We start from the raw sequence: 20,586 nt of genomic DNA, 5'->3' as shown, positions 1-20,586 counted from the left end.
GTATGGATAGTAAGAAAATAACATTCATTCCTTTGCTAGTATATCCAATGAAAATAAAAAGCCATCTCCTATAGTTGGAAGCAGCAGTTCATCAAAGCAAATGTTTGCTTAATTTGTTTTATTTTCATTAAAATGTGCTGTTAATATTACATCAATCCCTAACCCCAGTTAAATTGTGTGACTCATGTTTCAAAGCTACTACTGTATTTCAATTGACCTCTGTGAAAACCTAAAAGAAGATTGTAATCCCTCAAAAGAGATGCAAAGAATCTGACTCACAAGGAATACTTTCAGACTTAAATACTCTCTTAAGAGAGAGTATGGCTGAAAGTCATCTTGCTTTGTTGACCTACTTCAAGAGTAATGATTTATAATGCATTGACCATGCACTGACAGTGAGTCAGTACAATGCTGCATGATGAGGCATGAACATTGCAGAGAGAATATCATTATAAAATATTTCTGAAACGTCTTTGTGTAATGACTATTGTACATGGAGGCTTTCGTTCATTGTGGGAAACTAAAAACAAGTCAACATTTCATTGACACATGCATGAAGCTGTATAGTTTTGTATGTAAACTATTTCTTTCTGTACTTTTCAATTATTCCTGTCATTGACTTCTCCAAGTTTTTATGCACAGTCATGTCTTCAGATCGCTGATCCTTCTTCGCTGTTTTCTTTAAGTTCTGTAAATAAATGTCCATGAATATATGGTTTGATGTTGTCTTTTCATAATTAACCATTGTTTTGTAAAGGACCATACTGGCATTTTAGTTTAAAATGCCACTTCTAGTATGGAGTATACCTGCTGCAAAGGAGAAAATAATAGTGTTGGTTTACACCTTGCAAACATACAGCATATTGGTGTAAACAGGCGGAATAATAGTTTTATAAACATCTGGGATATATTTTTTATATATTTATAAATTATTATAACATCCCTTATTACTATTTTTGAATATTGTCTATGTCAATGTGAATATACATTTAAATGTATATTTCCTTGGGCAACGTAACAGTGCTAAATTTCCCATGATTTCTCCCTTTCATTAACTTTCGTATTTCATCTCTGCACAGATTGAGATTTATCAAACAAAAATTAATAGCAAGACAATGATGCAGAGAATGAACCAAAAATATCATTGATACTTTTCTGCATGATGGGAAAAAAGTACTATGTCAATGTTCTAAATTAACTTCTATGGTTATAAGCAGGTTGTGATTTGGCATGCTTATTCAAAATGCTCTCAGCATGTATTGCGATCCCTTTAATTGTTATGTGAATTGTTTGCATATGTGGTTATTATCTGTGATTTCATTGTATTTGTATGTATTTGTATCCAAATATGTTTCTATTATGCTTGATTTTGCTGGCCATTCTTGGATGACCTAGCAACTCAAGAATCAAAAGTGTTTTGTGCTGTCCTCTGTAATATGTATACTCTCTAATGTTTTGTCATATCTTGTCAGCTTTTAATTTTATTCTTATCCAACAAGATATCTTCTATATTTGTTGGAAACAAATTTATGCAAAGACAATTTTAGTAAGCTTTGCTCAACACAATTCTTTATTGATTAAATTGAACATTTTGTGACATCGGAAAATGTAATTGATATCAACTCTCTCTTTTGCAGTTGACCCACCTTCAGACTTGAATTTTAAAATAATAGATGAAAATACTGTTCATATGTCATGGGCAAGACCAGCTGATCCAATTGTGGGTTACAGAATAACAGTGGACCCTACAACAGGTAAGTTTTGAGATGTTGGGGTTTTAAAATGGAGACACCAAAGATGATAGAACCCAGTTTTCTCTCCTCCCATTTCATTATGAGAAAGCTGAAATTTAGAAAACCTTAGGGATTTAGACAATGTTGTCAGATATTTGGTGAACACAGGTCTCCAGATTTGCAGCCTAGTACTCACTATTTTTGTAATGTTGAACTTTATTAAAATGGTTTGCTGTGCTAAGCTGGTGCTATTAAAAGTGAACTTTTTTTTTTGTCTGATCAGAATATTGCTGGTAATCTTTGATTTTACAAGATAGAATTCTCACTTCTTGATATTCTCGCTTCTTGATATTCTTGAATTAAAAAGAATTATAACCTTTTTAATATTTAAAGCGTCAGGTAACGAAGTGAGTTGTTATGGCTTACCCAATGTCCTACACATTTCAGTACTCAGGAAGCATTATTCTGGAATAATGGTGAGCTGCCATGGTGGAAGACAAGAATTTACTTTGGCTAGGTGATTCCACAGATCCTAGGCTAAGAATCTTTGAAACACAACACAAAACCCCATCTTGTTTTGGTTGTTCTCAGGAGTTATCTTTGGTGTTTATGAAGTTGCTCAAGTGTGGAGAACTAATCTCTGTTGATTAACTTTTAGTTTTAACATGGAATGGGAAAATTACCATTTCTACTAGCACTGGTCAGGTGGTAGGAAGATATCTCATCTGGCCGATAGTAGAGAGGGATGATGTCAATATAATTTTCCACTACAGCTCTGTTTAAATATTTATAGCCTCTAAAAATACTAATGATTTTAAATACTAATTTCTCAAGGAGTTGGGAAGAAATTTTTCAACATGATCTGGGAACTTAGGGGGTCAAGAACTTACTTTTTCTTCTTTGAATCTTTTCTCCCCAAATGTACTTGCAGTTAACTAATTCATTCATCACAAAGCAAAGAAGCTGTTGGAAAATAGTTCTATCAGTTTCCATATGTTGGAATTCCTGACTCCTGTACTCCCCAAACTGGTACCCAGTAGAGCCCTGGTGTCTTGTCCTGTGGGGGCCTTGGTTGGTTCTGCATGCTCCACACAAAAACTGATTATTTCTGTTTTGATGGAAATTTAGTATAATTAAAAATCCTAGCACTTACTCCCTAGGAACTATTGTTTCCTGATTGAATTAATGAACATAATCTAGAAGGGAGTACATAACTGTCAATATATAAGTATATACCCAGTACAGTGTGTTTTGAAATACTTGGTATCTAGTTAAGTCATGTCAGAGGACTATGATTACCCATTATTGTATGCAACCATTTGAGAATGGAAAATGCATTGCTTCCACACAGACCGCTTCCCACTATAGCTTAACTTTAACCTATGGTATTTGTTCTTGAGTTGATTTTCATCCTCTCTTCCTTTCTTCGCTCTCCTCCAGCACATAATTTAAAGTTAAATTATTTTCTGTTTTATGTCTTATTTGTGAAATAATCTTGTTATCTACCATTCACCTTGAGAAACAATGGGAGATTTCGGCTTGATATTCTGGTGTATCTTTATTCCAGAAGAATCCTTGAGTCCTGGAACAAATATTGAATATTATTATCATAAGTAAAGGTTATGCTGGTCCACTTAAAGCATTTCAAAGTTTTGGTTTTAGAAGATAAAAGAAGATAATGTTTAGATGTTCTGTAGAAATGTATATATATTTAATTTTTTAGATTTTGAGTATATCTGGGAATTTCATTATAATGTGTTACGTTATATGTGAAAGATATTTTATTGCATTCATATTTTCCTTTCTATATTTCCAGATGGGCCCACTAAAGAATTTACCCTTGCAGCTAGTACCACTGAAACTTTATTATCAGACCTTATACCTGAAATAGAGTACGTGGTGACAATCACTTCATATGATGAAGTAGAAGAGAGTGTTCCAGTTATAGGACAATTAACAAGTAAGCACACATATAAAGTACTTTTCTGCCTTTTATTTCGCAGAAGATTTCTCCAACTTTCAGATTTAATCTGTTATGCAGAGTTACTTTGTATCAGTATAAACTATTCTTCCTATGATCCTAGTCATTAGTGGATGTTAATTCATTCTTGATTTATAACCATAGTCTCTGGAAGCAGCAGGAAAGTTATGAGTGAAAACTATCAAAAATATTAAACTTTGCTAAGCAACAATGTCAATGTCTTTTTGAAATATATCTAAAATATCATTAACAATAATTTATTTGCAAGGCATTGATCATTTGGAAGTATTCTCTGAGCAGCTGGGCATGGATCATACATTTGAAAGACAGTGGTGGAAAACTATATATATATATATATATATATATATATATATTTTAAGAAGTATTTGTATGAGTTCATTTATTTTTGTAATAATAGGGTTTTGACTCAGTTCAAACAGGTGGTCCCACAAAGCCAGGGGAGAAGAAACCTGGAAAACCAGAGATACAAAGTAAGTATTTCTCTTAATATTTTTGCTTGGCTTTATAGAAGTCATAAATGTAATGTTCCAACTATACGCATACTTTGACCTTATTCCCTGTTAATTTCTATAGGTATTGCCTAGAAGGAATATAGAAAAATAATGGTAATATATGACTAAACAGTTATACTACCTACATTCTGGGTTTCTAGTTAATTTTTCATTCTATTTACTAAATATTCATTTTACTGGGAGTAAACTGAATTGGTGTGTGTCCACTTTTTTTTTTTTTGCAAGATTTTGGGAGTAGGTGAAAAACAGCTCATCTCTAGACTTAACTCATTTCTCAAAGACAAACCAATAGAAATAAGAGTACATGAGGGATATAAAGCTGGAACACAAGAGAGATGCCCTCCTTGTGTTTGAAGAAACTCTTGCCATAAAAATCTATTTCTAAATCTATGGATATGTTAATTATGCCCATCTCTGGGTATTTACATACCTTTCATTGATGGCAGTGTCACCATTTTCAGTGTCTGTTTAAGACATCTCTGGTAATAAGTGGGTCTTAACACATCTAAAGAATAGTACACATTTTCCAAGGATGATGTTGGGGAGGTGGCAACTGTGAATCAGTGGGATGAGAGATGGGAGTGGAGTCTTATGCAGTTTAAAACCATGTCCCTGGTCATTCTGATACATTCTCGCACTACCTCTATTATTATTCCATCCCCACAGTCATAGAGGCAAATTAGAAAAGAAAAAAGGTATGAACAACACTGTTTACCAAGTTCTTTATAATATATAAGTAAGAACCCAACCCCAAACAAAATGTTACACAATGATCCTTGGTGCACTTGTAACCAAACAAAAGGAATTTTATTCAGACTAGGTTTTGTAATTTCTAGCCTCCTATGTCTTCTATTGCTTGGTCTGACTTATGGGGTGGACACTTACAGGGATTCTTGGATTTTAATTTGCCACCTTATAAAAGTTGGATTTGTGACCCAGGATGACAATAAAGGGATTTGAATACAAACTCTCTTTTATCAGGAGTTTTCCTCTATAAATGCCTGTTTATCATTCTTTCTGATGTCTAATAATCTGAAATGAACTTTGTAGTATGCAATTATAATGCTAATATTTTCCTTGAACCATCAATATTTATTCTAAGTCAAAGCATTATACCAAATATTGACTAGCCAATAGACTTAAATGGGCCCATTAAATGGTGTGCAAAAATTATTTAGGCATGCAACTTATACTTAGCTTGCAAAATTTTCCAGGACCCTTTCCTTCTCTTCCTAGCCAAATACTTCTTTTATTATTCACCAACTGACTTATAAGGATAAAAACATCTTCAAAAAATTCACTTAGTGTTGTCTTTTGAATACATATTTTCGTGAAAATCAGCCTGTTTTCCTTCTGACTGCAGAGAAAAGGAAAGATATGATGTTCATTTATAAAAGCCAATCATTATATTTCAAAAATTTAAGGGTATATGTGCATTATTTACATTTGAATTGAAATGTCTTTCTACTCCTTGTTTTGTAAAAGTGGGTTTTAAATTATCAAATTTAAATACACTGATAATTAGGACAATAAAATATTTTGACTATCTTGCATCATATTTATGCTTCTTTTTTTAAAAAAAGATTTTATTTATTTATTTGAGAGAGAGAGAGAGAGAGCTCAGCAGGGGCGGGGGTGGATTTGGAGAGGGGCAGAGGGAGAAGGGGAAGCAGGCTCTGGCTGAGTAGGGAGCCCAATGCAGGGCTTGATCCTAGGAACCCCAAATCATGACCTGAGCCAAAGGCAGACACTTAACCTTAACCGACTGAGCCACCCAGGTGCCCCTATGCTTCTGTTAGACTCTATTAACCCTCTAGACTAACCAACTGCAAACTTTAGACAATTACATTGTAAAATGCAGGAGAATTTTAAAAGATTTTCTCTTTTCTTCCACTTAATTACATCTGCTTGAATAGGACAGCAATTGTTTTGTATTTATTCCAAAATACCAAGTAATGAAGACACTGCTCACACTCATTTTGTGTTTCCCAGATGTTTTGTGTAATTTGTACTTGGAGAAAAGAGGAAGGATGTCGTTTATAAAAATAGGTTAATAGCATGAATATTTTGGTCATATGCTCTTGGAGAGTAGGCCATGTATCTATTTATCTCTGTTGCTCAATGTCTTATATAGTAATATAGAGCCATATAGTTCCATAAATGCATCTTAATAAAGTCACCGAAAATGCTTCTGTGTATATTAATAAAATGTTCTTTTGTGCATGTCAGTTGTAGGTGAAGAACAATGTGAATATATTCTGATCAACAAATGACTTAAGTAGAGAACTTAATGTTGTTACAATGTTAATTTGTATTCTTTAAGTTTTGCAATGTTAATTTGTTCTTTAAGGATGGGTAGAGTTAAGAATACATCATTTAAAAATATATCAAATGTATTTCAGAATGCTCTGTCAGTGCCTGGACTGATCTAGTGTTTCTCGTGGATGGCTCATGGAGTGTGGGAAGAAATAATTTTAAGTATATTTTAGACTTTATTGGTGCTCTTGTGTCTGCTTTTGACATTGGAGAAGAAAAGACAAGGGTTGGAGTTGTTCAGTACAGCTCTGATACCAGGACCGAATTTAACTTAAATCAGTACTACCGAAGGGATGAGCTTCTTGCTGCAATTAAAAAAATTCCATATAAAGGTGGCAACACAATGACGGGTATGTTTTACAAGTTTTGTTCTTGTTGAAAATGAATGAAATACCTGTTTGCACAATTTTCTTATGTTAATTAATTTTGAAATTAATCAAAAAGTTTTCGATTTTGGCAACGTTGTGGGGTAAGGAGTGAATGAACATGTTTCTTTTTCACTTCAGGGGATGCCATTGATTACTTAATTAAAAATACTTTCACGGAATCTGCTGGAGCAAGAGTTGGCTTTCCTAAAGTGGCAATTATTATTACGGATGGCAAATCCCAGGATGAAGTGGAAATTCCAGCAAGAGAGCTTCGAAATATAGGGGTTGAAGTTTTCTCTTTGGGTAGGTCACATTTAGTTAAGTATTCTCACTTTAGACTTCCTTCAATACTTAATGCTTAGAAAGAGGAAAGGTGGATTCTTTAAGGAAGGATGCTATTACAAGTGTTTGGTGCATTTTATAGTGAGTGTTAAACCATGTCATCTTCAAGTTAAAATTCTGCTTATGTATCTCTCTCACATAACTCCCTTAGCCTATGCGCTCTGAGGTGGTATTCATATTTTTGCCAGCCCTCTACTTTTCAAAAATGCTAGGCCAATGATTCTAATAAAGATCCTCCTTGTATTATCATTAAGTTTTTTTTTATGTGTTTCCTATATTATGTAATACTTGAAGAATTTGGAGGGTTCCAGCTCATTCAGGACTCTGGAAGAAAAAAGTATTATCTTTACAGATGGCAGGGACAGATGATGGCATGGTTGGGATGAGAGCCCGCTCTGTTTTACTAACCATTCATTTTCCTTTTTGGCTGGCCACTTTCTGTGAAATTATAAAATGCCTTTGTCATTTGAACAGTCGCACATTCGTTATGAAGCAAAGCAATTCCGGTTTATAACTAAATAGGGATTTACCAATGTCTTCACTTTTGAAGATTGAGAAAACAAAGAACTTCTCTAATTCAGCACATTTTTCTTTTCAATATATCTGTCCTTTTGTTTTTTAAGGCATTAAAGCTGCAGATGCAAAAGAACTCAAACAAATCGCCTCCACACCTTCATTAAACCATGTCTTCAATGTGGCCAACTTTGATGCAATTGTGGATATTCAGAATGAGATAATCTCCCAGGTGTGCTCCGGTGTTGATGAACAACTGGGTGAATTGGTTAGTGGAGAAGAAGGTGAGGGAATTGTTCAGCGTTTTCCTGTGTTAGGCTTTTCCATTATTTGATAGCACTTAAAGCTTTACAGGAACTCTAAGAGTTGATGTATTTACTCAAACACATCTTCCAGTGGTTCTGCAGTTGTATATTTTCAGTAACTCAACCGGTTGGTGCCATTTGTATGGTTCCCCTCCCCCAGAGGAACATGAAGGAAAATATTTTTATCATTGTAAATTTCTTAAAAATCTTCTATGGGGGAAGTTTGACTTGTTCTTTCTCTCTATGACCACCTTATGCCTGTTGAGTGTCCATAATTAGGCTACTCAGGCACTGGCTTTGATGATCTTACACTCCAGTGTAAACACTGATAGGCTGGGGAGACATGTCTTCTAGCATTCCGCCACGCAAACTAGTAAGAACACTACTTCTATTAAATGGTGAAGCAAAAGGGTTTTCTATCATCATTCTCTGCATGTCCTCAAAACTTTAAAGAGTATTTCCAAGATCAGACAGTTTGATCCTTCCACATCTGGAAAATTTTCCCATTTTTATCAATTATTGCTTCTAAATACTTGGAAGAAGGAAAAGACATTTCAGAAAACATTTCATAAACATCCTTTTGGGTATTAAGAAGTCACAATTTCCATGATTGTTCTCCTCTTAGTCTGAGATTTGACGAGTGATTAAAGATAAGTTCTAAATAGCTGCATCTTCAGTCATATAAACTCTTTAATCTCCAAACCCCAAGTATTTTGGCAATGTTCACTGGCTCTGATTCTGTTTCAGAACCCCTTCTCATTACTTCATGGGCTCCAAGGTTTTCTCTTTGTTTTACTGCCTAATGTCTGATTCTTTTGCTCTGTGTTATTACAAAATTGATCTCCTTACCCCACCTTTCCCTGATTAACCTCTCTTTACTTAGTCTTTTAAACTTTCTAATGCTTACTTGTCTTCCCTGGTGCACATGTGAGGGGAGACCAAATGTCCGTCCTGCCACTGTGTGAACTCTGTTTGTATGATGCTCGGGGCTGCATTGCAGGTGTTCATGCTGTTTCTCAGGGCCTCTCTTTCTTACTGGCATAGCCTGGGACTGGTAGTCTCTGTAGTGTCTTTGCATCACTCAAAAGTTTGACCAAAGATCCAGTTGGTACATGTGTTGCTTCCCCCTGTCCCCCATTACTTCTTACTTTTTAGACATCATTTTTATGCACTATATATGATTGCCTTTTTGAGGAGGCCATGAGGAAACTTGTGCCTGTTTTATCATCCACTTCTTGCAGGATGAGATTAAAATAAAATGGAACTTTTTATTCTGGGAAGTTGATCCCACTGACAAATGTTAAAGTGTGAAAATTTGATCTGAAATATCTTAAAATACTTTATGTTTTCTGTTAAGTACATGATTATATTCTACACTGCGTAAGAATAGAAATGTTGGGGATCCCTGGGTGGCTCAGCAGTTTGGCACCTTCCTTCAGCCCAGGGTGTGATCCTGGAGATTCGGGATCGAGTCCCACATCTGGCTCCCTGCATGGAGCCTGCTTCTCCCTCTGCCTGTGTCTCTGCCTCCCTCTCTCTCTCTCTCTCTCTCTCCCTCTCTTCTCTATCATGAATAAGTAAATAAAATCTTAAAAAAACCCCAGAAATGTTTCAGATGATCGATATTTCCATGTCAGTATACATGTTGTAAAACATTGTGTCACTCCTGGTGGCATTATGAACATAGTTGAAATTTTTTTCTTGGCTTGAAATAAGTAGGAATAAGATCGTCTAAAATTATAAGAATTGTTAAGAACTGCTGAATCCTTTATCTTTCTTTATGCATTATAAAGGGTCTTTTAAAGATTATATTTAAGTCTTCATAATATTAAAAGAGAAAAAGAATTGAGTAAGTCATTGGTTTAACAAACAATTATCAAGTGCCTACTTTGGTACCTGAGAATAAAGACAATGAGTAAAATACCAAACCAGAATGGAAATCTTGATCTCAGAGAATTAGGCATTAGACATCTTATTATTAATTTCTTCCAATGACTTTCATTTCCCCTAATTTTCTCAGCTCCCTGCCTAAAAATCAGGCACTGAATCTCTTTGGTTTTGGATAGGTAAGGGTAGAAGTGGAGAGCTAGGATTAGGCAACTCTTCTTGATTAATTTATGATTTAAAAAAAATTTATGATTAATTTGAGGAAAATTGAATGTCCAAACCTAAGGGTTGCATCTCACTGTTTTTTTTTTTATAGTTTATTTATTTATTTATTTATTTATTTAATACCTACACCCAATGTGGGGCTGGAACATGACCCTGAGATCGATCAAGAGTCACATGCTCCTCCAACTGAGCCGGCCAGGCACCCCTGCATCTCATTGTTTTCAATCACTGTTCTGCTGTTATTTTGTAGTTATTGAACCTCCTTCAAATTTGATTGCTACGGAAGTCTCATCAAAATATATTAAGCTAAGTTGGAGTCCATCTCCTAGCTCAGTAACTGGTTATAAAGTCCTCCTTACACCAATGACCGCTGGAAGCCGACAGCATGCTCTTAGTGTGGGGCCTCAGACCACCACGCTCAGTGTTCGTGACCTCTCAGCAGACACAGAATACCAGATCAGTATTTCTGCTATGAAGGGACTCACATCCAGTGAACCTGTTTCAATAATGGAGAAGACTCAGCCAATGAAAGTTCAAGTGGGTAAGTTAATAATAGGGTCTATCCATTTGACAGTAGGCCTCACTGGTTCAGGTTTAGTTTTAAACAAAATATTTGGGGGGATCCCTGGGTGGCTTGGCGGCTTGGCGCCTGCCTTTGGTCCAGGGCGTGATCCTGGAGTCCCCGGATCGAGTCCCACGTCAGGCTCCTGGCATGGTGCCTGCTTATCCCTCTGCCTGTGTCTCTGCCTCTCTCTATCTCTCTCTCTATGCCTATCATGAATAAATAAATAAAATCTTTAAAAAAAATAAACAAAATATTTGGATTAGTTTTCTTTTAAATAAGTGTGCTTACTAAGAAAACCAGATATCTGTATTTTAATGATTAACTTATATTTGTTGAACTTTAATGGGCTTTTCTTCTTTTAACAGAATGCTCACGTGGTGTGGATATAAAAGCCGATATTGTGTTTTTGGTTGATGGTTCCTATAGCATCGGGATTGCAAACTTTGTTAAAGTTAGAGCCTTTCTGGAAGTTCTCGTAAAAAGTTTTGAGATTTCACCAAATAGGGTACAGATAAGTCTTGTCCAGTACAGCCGGGATCCTCATACTGAGTTCACTTTGAAAAAATTCACCAAAGTGGAAGATATAATTGAAGCAATAAACACCTTCCCCTACAGAGGAGGATCTACAAACACTGGGAAAGCAATGACTTATGTCAGAGAGAAAATATTTGTGCCTAGCAAGGGTTCAAGAGGCAACGTACCAAAGGTCATGATTCTTATCACTGACGGGAAATCTTCAGATGCTTTCAGAGATCCTGCTATAAAACTAAGGAATTCAGATGTGGAAATCTTTGCAGTTGGTGTGAAGGATGCTGTCCGCTCAGAGTTAGAAGCTATTGCCTCTCCTCCTGCTGAGACCCATGTGTTCACAGTGGAAGATTTTGATGCTTTTCAGAGAATATCTTTTGAACTCACACAGTCTATCTGCCTTAGAATTGAGCAAGAATTGGCAGCTATAAAGAAAAAAGGTTAGTAGACTTTGTAGAGCCAAAATGATCTCTTAATGAACAAAGTGTTCAATTTTGGTTCTAAAATTGTGGATAACGTGCTTTTCCAATTCTTTTTTGCATAAAGGAAAAAGCAATTTTTCTGTCTTATAGAAATCTATTGAGTTTGGTTTATTTAGCTCTGAGATATGACTTTCTCCTGGGTATGGGTCATGTATTTATTGGTGAAAAAGCTATTTACCATGAGTCATGAGATGTTTTTGATCCTAGATCCTTAAGCAGGGCTGAGCTCCAGCTTTATCACACCTATTTGTCGTATTCAATTCAATGACCTCTAGTTGAGTGTTTACTATGTGCTAGATGGTGAGCTAAGTCCTTTGGATTGAAGGTGATGAGAACATAGTCCTAGACCATTGAATTTTTCTTATGCATTCCCTTCCCTGGACCAATTTTGGGCATCATTCCTCACAGCTAGAATTCCTTACCTCTTTTCTTCATTTGTTCAAGTTCTATTTGTTAACATTCAGTTAAAAGTCCTATCTCTTTCACCAAGTCTTCTTTAACTGTTCCAGTGCCATAACACTTACTATCACTTCTAGTTGTCTCGAGTTCATAGGTAGCACTCTAGTTTGTTAATAATGTTACACTGTTGTCATTCCAATTTGATCATTTGTTCATTGAGAAGAGCAGTGTGCCTTGAACATTGGTTCTTCCTATGACTCAGCTAGTGAATATTCTTTTGTTAGGAAGAATTCCTTAATCATTACTTTGAAATATCTGTCTACCACCAAAAATTAATATCTGATTGCTAAGGATTATATTGCTGTTCACCTTAGGTCTGTTACTGTTTAAATATTCCAGTTTTGGGCAGGACCATTCCATTACTGCTTTTTGTTTAGAAACCCAATTCAAATTCATTTTAATTAGTAATTTAAACAGTGTAACAGTATTATGAATGGTCAAGCCAAATAAATGATCAGGACCTCCTTGGAGGGCTATAAGTGAGAGGCCTTCTCTTAGTGGTCATGTGTGGAATACTTGCTCAGTGTATTTGTCTCATTAACTGTTCCCCCAGTGAACATAAGCCATTTCAGAAACGTAGTCATTAGGTCCATTTTTGCTTTATAGATTTAACAATTTTTATCTCTATCCTTTTTTTTTTCTTTTCTTTTTTTTTTTAATAGCTTATGTGCCTCCAAAGGATCTTAGTTTTTCTGAGACAACTTCTTACAGTTTCAAAGCTAACTGGTCTCCTGCTGGAGAAAATGTTTTCTCATACCACATCACCTACAAGGAAGCTACTGGAGATGAAGAGGTCACGGTGGTAGAGCCAGCGTCAAGTACCAGCGTTGTTCTCAACAACCTGAAGCCAGAGACCCTGTACTTAGTTAATGTGACTGCAGAGTATGAGGATGGCTTCAGTGTTCCCTTAACTGGAGAGGAGACCACTGTGGAAGGTGAGATGGGGTTTCTGACCCTGTTTTCTAAAAACCGGAAATTAATTGTAGAAACAAGTAGCAGTTTGAAATAACCATCTCTTCTATAGAGATGGTAAATACCTTTATAAGATTCAGCACCTGTAAATTACAGCTATTCATACATCTTTTTAAAGAGTGAAAAAACTTTTATACAAAAAACCTTGGGTTTATTTTGATGAATGTGAGATTTAGAGATAAAAGAACTGTTAATAATTATGGAATTAACTCGGAATACTGCTTAACCAGATTTTTCTGTCCCATATTTCAGCAGTGTTATGTTCAGATACTTCTGAACTTTGTTTACTTTATCTACGGATTTGATGGCAAATATATTATCAAAATTTTTAAAAGATTTTATTTATTTTTCCATGAGAGAGACAGAAGGAGAGAGGCAGAGACATAGGCAGAGGGAGAAGCAGGCTCCATGCAGGGAGCCTGATGTGGAACTCAATCCTGGAACTCCAGGATCATGCCCTGAACTGAAGGCAGATGCTCAACTGCTGAGCCACGCAGGCGTACCATAATGTTTTTCTTTTTAAAAATTGTAAAAAAATACATAACATAAAATTACCATTTCAACCATTTTAAGTATACATTTCAGTGGCATTTAATACATTCATATTATTATGCTACCATTTACACCATCTGTCTCCAAAACTTTTTTCATCTTGCAAAACTGAAACTATACTCATTAAGAATAACTTTCTGTTACTCTCCCTACTGCTCCTGGTAGCCACCATTCTATTTTCTGTGTCTATGAATTTGACTATTCTAGGCACCTCATAGAAGTAGAATCATATTGTATTTGACCTTTTGTATCTGGCTTATTTCACTTAGCATAATGTCCTCAAGGTTCATTCATGTTGTAGCATGTGTCAGAATATCCTTTTTCCTTATGGCTGAAAGATATTCCATTACATGTATATGCCATATTTTGATTATCCACTCACCCATGGACAGACACTTAGGTTGCTTCCACCTCTTAGCTATTGTAAATAATGCTGTTGAGAACATGAGTATACAAATTTTACCAAATGTTTTAAGCAGAATTTTTTAGATATGTCCTCTTTACCGGATAGAATGGAGTATTTTCAGATACATTTCAATACATTTGACATTTAAAGCGTACCAAGGAGGGATGCCTGGGTGGCTCAGCCATTGAGCATCTACCTTTGTCTCAGGGCGTGATCCTGGAGTTCCGGGATCAAGTCCCACATCGGGCTCCTTGCATGGAGCCTGCTTCTCCCTCTGCCTGTGTCTCTGCCTCTCTCTGTGTCTCTCATGAACAAATAAATAAAAATCTTAAAAAAAAAATAAGGATACCAAGGAACTTGATTATGAGAAGGCAATTACTCTTCAAGATAAATATCACAAATAGTAAAAGACATGTCAGTTGTTTCCTATTTTTACAGGGGATAGGTGAAGAAGCGGAAACAGATGCACTAGGAAATTAAGATAGTTACAAAGAAGTATTTGTTAACAGAGAAGGCATATATTGGTATATGAAAAAAAAGCTAGAGAATCTTTTTTTCTCTGAAAAAGTTTTTAAGTAAGATGGATCTTTTCTTTTTGTGCGTGGTTTGGGTATATTTCTACCTGAAGGCCAGCAAATAAAATAATGGCCTAAGTTGACTTCTTTTCTTAGAATTTTTGTGTTGAATAACTTAGAAGTCCATACTTTGATATTTCTGATTTTCTTTCTTTCTTTCTTTTTTAAGATTTATTTATTTATTTGAGAGATTTATTTATCTATTTGAGTGGAAGGTGGGACAGAGGTAGAGAATCTTCAAGCAGACTCCCAGCTGAGTGCAGAGCCCAATGAAGGGCTTGATCTCAAGACCCTGAGATCAGACCTGAGCTGAAACCAAGAGTCAGATGCTTAACTGACTGAGCCACTCAGGCGCCCCAGTATTTCTGATTTCCTGAAGCTTTCTCTATCATGCCCCTATTGTTGCCTAATGAGCCTGGCCCTATTCCTTCAGCACTTTGGGATAGCAGATGGATATATGTTTCAAGAAGAAATTTAAGTCCAGAGGGTTTTTGAGTAGAGCCAACTGCATTCATATATGCTCTAGTTTTTGCTCATTGCATTTCAACAACAAAATTTGCTAATACATTTCCAATTCTATTGTCTGAGTGAAATCTGAGACCTAAACTTTCTTTAGTCAATAAGGATGTTTCGGATTTCAGTACCTTTGTTAAACTACCAATTACTGGGACACCTGGGTGGCTCAGCGGTTGAGCGTCAGCCTTTGGCTCAGGGCATGATCCCGTTGTCCTGGGATTGAGTCCCATATCCGGCTCTTTGCGTGGAGCCTGCTTCTCCCTCTGCCTTTCTCTCTCTCTGTCTGTCATGGCTAAATAAATAAAATCTAAAAACAAAACAAAAACTACCAATTACTGAGCTCTAGCTTATGTGTCAGGTACTATGGTAATTGTTTTCCATGGATTATCTTTTTTTAACAACCTCAATAATCCTACAGATTGTCATTTTTTTTTCTTTTGGGTAATCTGAGGCTCAAAATTACACATTCAGCTTCAAAACGAGTATAGTAGTTCCCCTTGATTTGCAGCTTCACTTTCCATGGTTTCCATTGCCTACCATCAACCACAGTCCAGGAGCAGATGATTTTCCTTCTGACTATTGTTAGAAGGTCAAAGGTAGCCTAACGCAAAGCTTACAGTGCCCACGTCATTCACCTCATTTTATCTCATCACATAGGCATTGTATCATATCACATCATAATGAGAAGGGTGAGTACAGTACAATAAAATATTTTGAGAGAGAGAGAGAAAGAGAGAGACCATATTCACATAATGTTTGTTATAGTATATTGTTATAATTATTCTATTTTTAATAGGTATTGTTGTTAATCTCTTAATGAGTTTAATTTATCAATTAGGCTTCTTTATAGGTATGTATAGGAAAAACATAGTGTATTTAAGGGTCAGTGCTATTCATGGTTTCAGGCTTCCTCTGGACATCCTGGAATGTAACCCCTGTGGTTACACAGAGGTGGGGGCTGGAGGGAACTACCGTATTCAAACTCATCAGTTTATCTGCCTCATTTGTTCTGGCTAGTTTTGTCTTTTTTCTTGCCATCTAAAATGAGTCATGAGTGTCAGTCCGCCAACTCCCATTGCTTGCCTTAAGGGATACAGTTTCCTTCTCCCTGAAGTGATCTACTGATGTGTTGGCCATTTAGATAAACTTCTAATTATATGTGAGATAAGTGCAGATGAACTGCACTGTGCTTTCACTCCAGTGGATTGAAAAGACCGTTAGCTCATCTTTCTTGAATGTGTAGGCCAAACAGACAATTTGCCCCTTAAATGAATAAGTAATTTAAACATGTTTATTAACTATAAAGCCAAATGACATTCTCATTTAGGCTTAATGAAAATCCCATTTAAGATTGTGAGTCTATGGACATTACCCACATTGCAATTTGACCTCAAGATTTAGATCCAGCTTGCATTCGTTAAATATGATGTATTTGGTCCAACACATGTATGGTCTAATTATTTTCCAAGTCAAATGACTACATAGATAGAAAAGTTAAACATGGAGCTGACTGGATAAAACAGTTCATTCAAGTGGGTAAATATGGTAGAACTGGGTATTATTTTCCTGCTTTCCTGAGAAAATCTAGTTAGAAAACTTTGGCTACCTATATTTCGAGAAATGAATTATTTTTATTCTTGAAATTTATGTCAGTATGAATTTACCATTTAATAGGGTATTTATGATTTTAAAAGTTTATTATTATGTGCCTCTTTACTTGATTAAAAAATTAACCATACATAGTTTCTTTCTGTACATTGGTGGATTATTTGTTGTTGCAGCATCTAGTTAATATCTGGCTGAGAGAATACTGTACCAGGATGTTTGACAAACAACTGCTTTTGAATTTGTTTAGAGAAATGCTATAATTTAGTGATCAAGAGCTTAGTTTTGTGTTTTTTAATGTAAAATAAACTTTTTTTTAAAAAAAAAATTTCAGTAAAAGGAGCACCTCGAAACCTAAAAGTGACAGATGAAACTACAGACAGCTTTAAAATCACCTGGACTCAAGCTCCAGGGAGAGTTTTAAGGTACCGAATTATATATAAACCAGTTGCTAGTGGAGAAAGCAAAGAAGTTACCACCCCTGCCAATCAGAGGAGGATAACGCTCGAGAACCTGACTCCAGACACAAAATATGAAGTATCTGTAATTCCTGAATATTTCTCAGGACCTGGCTCCCCGTTGACTGGAAACGCAGCCACTGAAGAAGGTAGAGGAAATATGCTGATCATATGGTAACAACCCAAATCTTAGACCTCAAAGGATACTGTAGTCAGCTATCCAGACACTACAGGCCATGAGACACTTAGTCCCAGTTATCTGAGTATCTTAGATTATAGTCCTTTTAGACTTGAGTTACTCAAATTTTTAACTTGCTTATGATAGCATTTGTGTCAATAGAACACAAATGCTGTTATATGGTCTAAATATTCTTTTAAAATGATATTATTAAATGCTCTCATATAAATTGAAGGAAGACTAGGGATTAAAAATCAAACTGCTATGCACCATTGAAACAGATTAATTATTACTTCTTCAGGAAGATTTTAAAATATTAACCTTTTTTTATTTATGTGGGATGGTTAGGCTCCCAGGATACATTCTGATATTTGTTGCAAATTACTAATGTTTAATATTTATTTCATTGAGAAAAACTAAGGCATTCCTAATTTTAACTTTACTCCCTATCTTGAAAGTTAAAAAAATAAAAACAACAACAACCACAACAACATATTCGCAATAATGAACAATTATTGAGGACTTATTTCTGTCAGGTTTGTTCAAATAGCTTATCTCATTTAATCCATGCATAGATTCAAGGGAATTGTTAATATTATTATCCCTCTTTATAAGGAAATCAAGGCTAAGGATACTGAATAATAGCTCCAAGTCATGTTGCTGATAAGCAGTGAATCTGAGGCAGACACTCATTAGGAATATCCATCCCAGCTCCACCTGCATCACTACGACCCTCCCAGGGGAACCTAGCTAAATAGCCTTTCCTGCGGAGACCCTTTCTCTTTCCATCTGCTTTATTCCTCCTCTCTGCTCTTTGGGAAATCACTGCCTTCCTCTTTCTCTTTCTAGTTGGGGGTCTAGGGCCTTTTGTTCCATAAAAGGACTCTTTTCAGGGGCTCTTCATCTTTCTGTTTTCTAGAGTAAAAATGGCTAGCTGTTGTGTGTCCAGTGGAGAGTATTGCAGGTTTAGGTGCTTTGGGACTCCCCCAGAGATGACATGACCATTCTACCAGGGAAGTCATGAAATGCTAAACATCATAATTGCAAAGGGATAGACAGCCCCTGAGTTTCACCCAAGACAAGGCCTCATTAGCGCTGTTTCCTCTCTTAAGTTTTTTTCTAGGGATAACATTTGATCATTTATCACTTTTATCACATCAGTGTATTTCCTGGCTATTACATTTAGAAGTTCATAGCATTAGGCCAACGAATCCTTTTTATTGAGGATTTCTTTTTATTTCTCAGAGGTATTAAACCTACATTGTGATACTGATCAGCATATTTGCAATTCATAGTGCTTTGTTCCACTTTCGGAGAAGCTCTGTTGGCTTGTCTACAATTGCTGTAATATCACTTAGGATATAAATTTGATGCAGCATGCATACACACATATCCACACACACACACACACACACACACACACACACACACACTGAAAAGCAATAAAGTGTTTTTCAAATTATTTTATTAAATAATGAATTTTGATGTTATTGTTTTTTTTAATGAAGTTAGAGGGACCCCAAGAGACTTAAGAGTTTCTGACCCTACAACATCAACTATGAAATTATCTTGGACTCGAGCACCAGGGAAAGTGAAACAGTATCTCGTCACATACATCCCAGCGGCAGGGGGTGAAACTCAAGAGGTCACTGTGAGAGGAGATACAACCAGTACTGTGCTGAGAGGATTAAATGAAGGGACACAATACGCCTTATCTGTGACGGCCTTGTATGCATCCGGGGCTGGAGATGCCCTTTATGGCGAAGGAATGACCCTCGAAGGTAATTACTGACATGTTTTCTAGAAATCCCTAAGTTTGTGATTGCATTTAGGAAGATAAAATGTTTGCAGAGAATCAAATCTAGAAATGTACTGTCCTTCCTCCTAAAAGAAACTTGTACTGAAAAGTAAGTAACTATAAAAGTGCCTCTTATTCAGAAATGTAGAATATAAGCAACTGTAAAAAATCTAAGTTTGATCAGGAAAAGGTGTACGGGAAGCTGAGTGTATAAGGACATACAACTATGTTCTTAATGTCATGGGCTGGGTAAATGGAGAATAGGTGTGTGATATTCAGAGTGACAAAGGACGTTGGCAAACATCTGTGGGATAAAAAAGGATTTGGGTAATGAAACCACTTCCATCACTTAGGAGCAGACAGGAACCCTTTGCAGACTCTGAGTCTCTTCTCATTCATTATGCAAAAAAGCATTTAGCTTGAGAAATATGAGGATCCAGGTTTCTGCTTTGTTTGTTTTCTAAATGACCTCTAAAATTCAGTTCTGTGTAGAAGTTTGAAGTTAACAACTGGAGGTATGTCCTTGGTTTCTAGACTTCATTGTCAGAGGGCTTCATATTTCTTAGAATCCTTTGAAATATAATGGTGGCTTACATTTAACTCACCACAACTGCAATGTAAGTTGGGTAAGAGAGAGAAAATACAAATTTAACCTAACCGCAGTTAGAATGTTGTGATGTTAAAAAGAACTATCAATGGATGGTTACAATAATGAGTCAGTACCATAGTTGGGGGCCTAAATAAGAAGTCAGGCCCTTGATTCTTTCTTGTCATCACCATCTTTTATATGCTTCACTTAACATAATTATAGGAAGAAAATGAATCTAAAGCATCTTTTGTGATGTGAAGTCATAGTGACTTTTGGTAAAATATCTGTCAAATTTGGGGGATCGAGGAGTTTGGGGGATTGTAGATATTATAATTAACAGGGACAAAGCCCACATTAGGCAATATTCATTAAAACTACAAGATTTAGTCAAGAATTAAAAATAAACAAAAAAATTCTAATCAATTCTATCTCTAGTAGTAATCAAGAGCATAATTTTAATAGTCCATGAAATTTATTTTTAAAAGAGGATTTAAATGAAAGATTAAATACCAGTGTGTAAAATACTGATTACCAGAAGAGTCCTGGTTTGGGTACTCAATCATGTAACCTTGAAATGGTCCCTTAACCCTTCTGAGCCTCAGTTTACTCATCAGTCCCCCTGCCTCCCAGATTTACTGTGGAGATCAAATGGGAGACTGTAAGTGAAACTTCTGGGGAACTGTAAAATATCATATATATA

At 35.9% G+C, this 20,586-nt stretch overlaps 1 protein-coding gene across 4 annotated transcripts in view; it reads left to right on the top strand.

The window, feature by feature from the left end:
• Positions 1 to 20,586, top strand: part of COL12A1 (collagen type XII alpha 1 chain) — a 116,191-nt gene that overhangs the window by 8,702 nt on the left and 86,903 nt on the right. For 2 of the 4 annotated variants that reach the window (XM_026007375.2, XM_072735525.1), the window contains exons 3-13: positions 1,638 to 1,754; positions 3,550 to 3,693; positions 4,146 to 4,205; positions 6,650 to 6,913; positions 7,070 to 7,234; positions 7,897 to 8,070; positions 10,454 to 10,744; positions 11,134 to 11,736; positions 12,900 to 13,172; positions 17,198 to 17,470; positions 19,008 to 19,280. The exons of the other annotated variants lie outside the window; for them this stretch is intronic. In XM_026007375.2, the coding sequence (XP_025863160.2) occupies positions 1,638 to 1,754; positions 3,550 to 3,693; positions 4,146 to 4,205; positions 6,650 to 6,913; positions 7,070 to 7,234; positions 7,897 to 8,070; positions 10,454 to 10,744; positions 11,134 to 11,736; positions 12,900 to 13,172; positions 17,198 to 17,470; positions 19,008 to 19,280 (2,637 nt within the window). The remainder of the gene's footprint in view (positions 1 to 1,637; positions 1,755 to 3,549; positions 3,694 to 4,145; positions 4,206 to 6,649; positions 6,914 to 7,069; positions 7,235 to 7,896; positions 8,071 to 10,453; positions 10,745 to 11,133; positions 11,737 to 12,899; positions 13,173 to 17,197; positions 17,471 to 19,007; positions 19,281 to 20,586) is intronic. 4 annotated transcript variants of the gene reach the window in all.

The sequence above is a fragment of the Vulpes vulpes genome, chromosome 1, assembly GCF_048418805.1.
Source record: "Vulpes vulpes isolate BD-2025 chromosome 1, VulVul3, whole genome shotgun sequence".
NCBI lineage: Eukaryota > Metazoa > Chordata > Mammalia > Carnivora > Canidae > Vulpes > Vulpes vulpes.
Note: the sequence above shows the minus strand (reverse complement) of the source record. Positions and strands in the feature narration are given on the sequence as shown.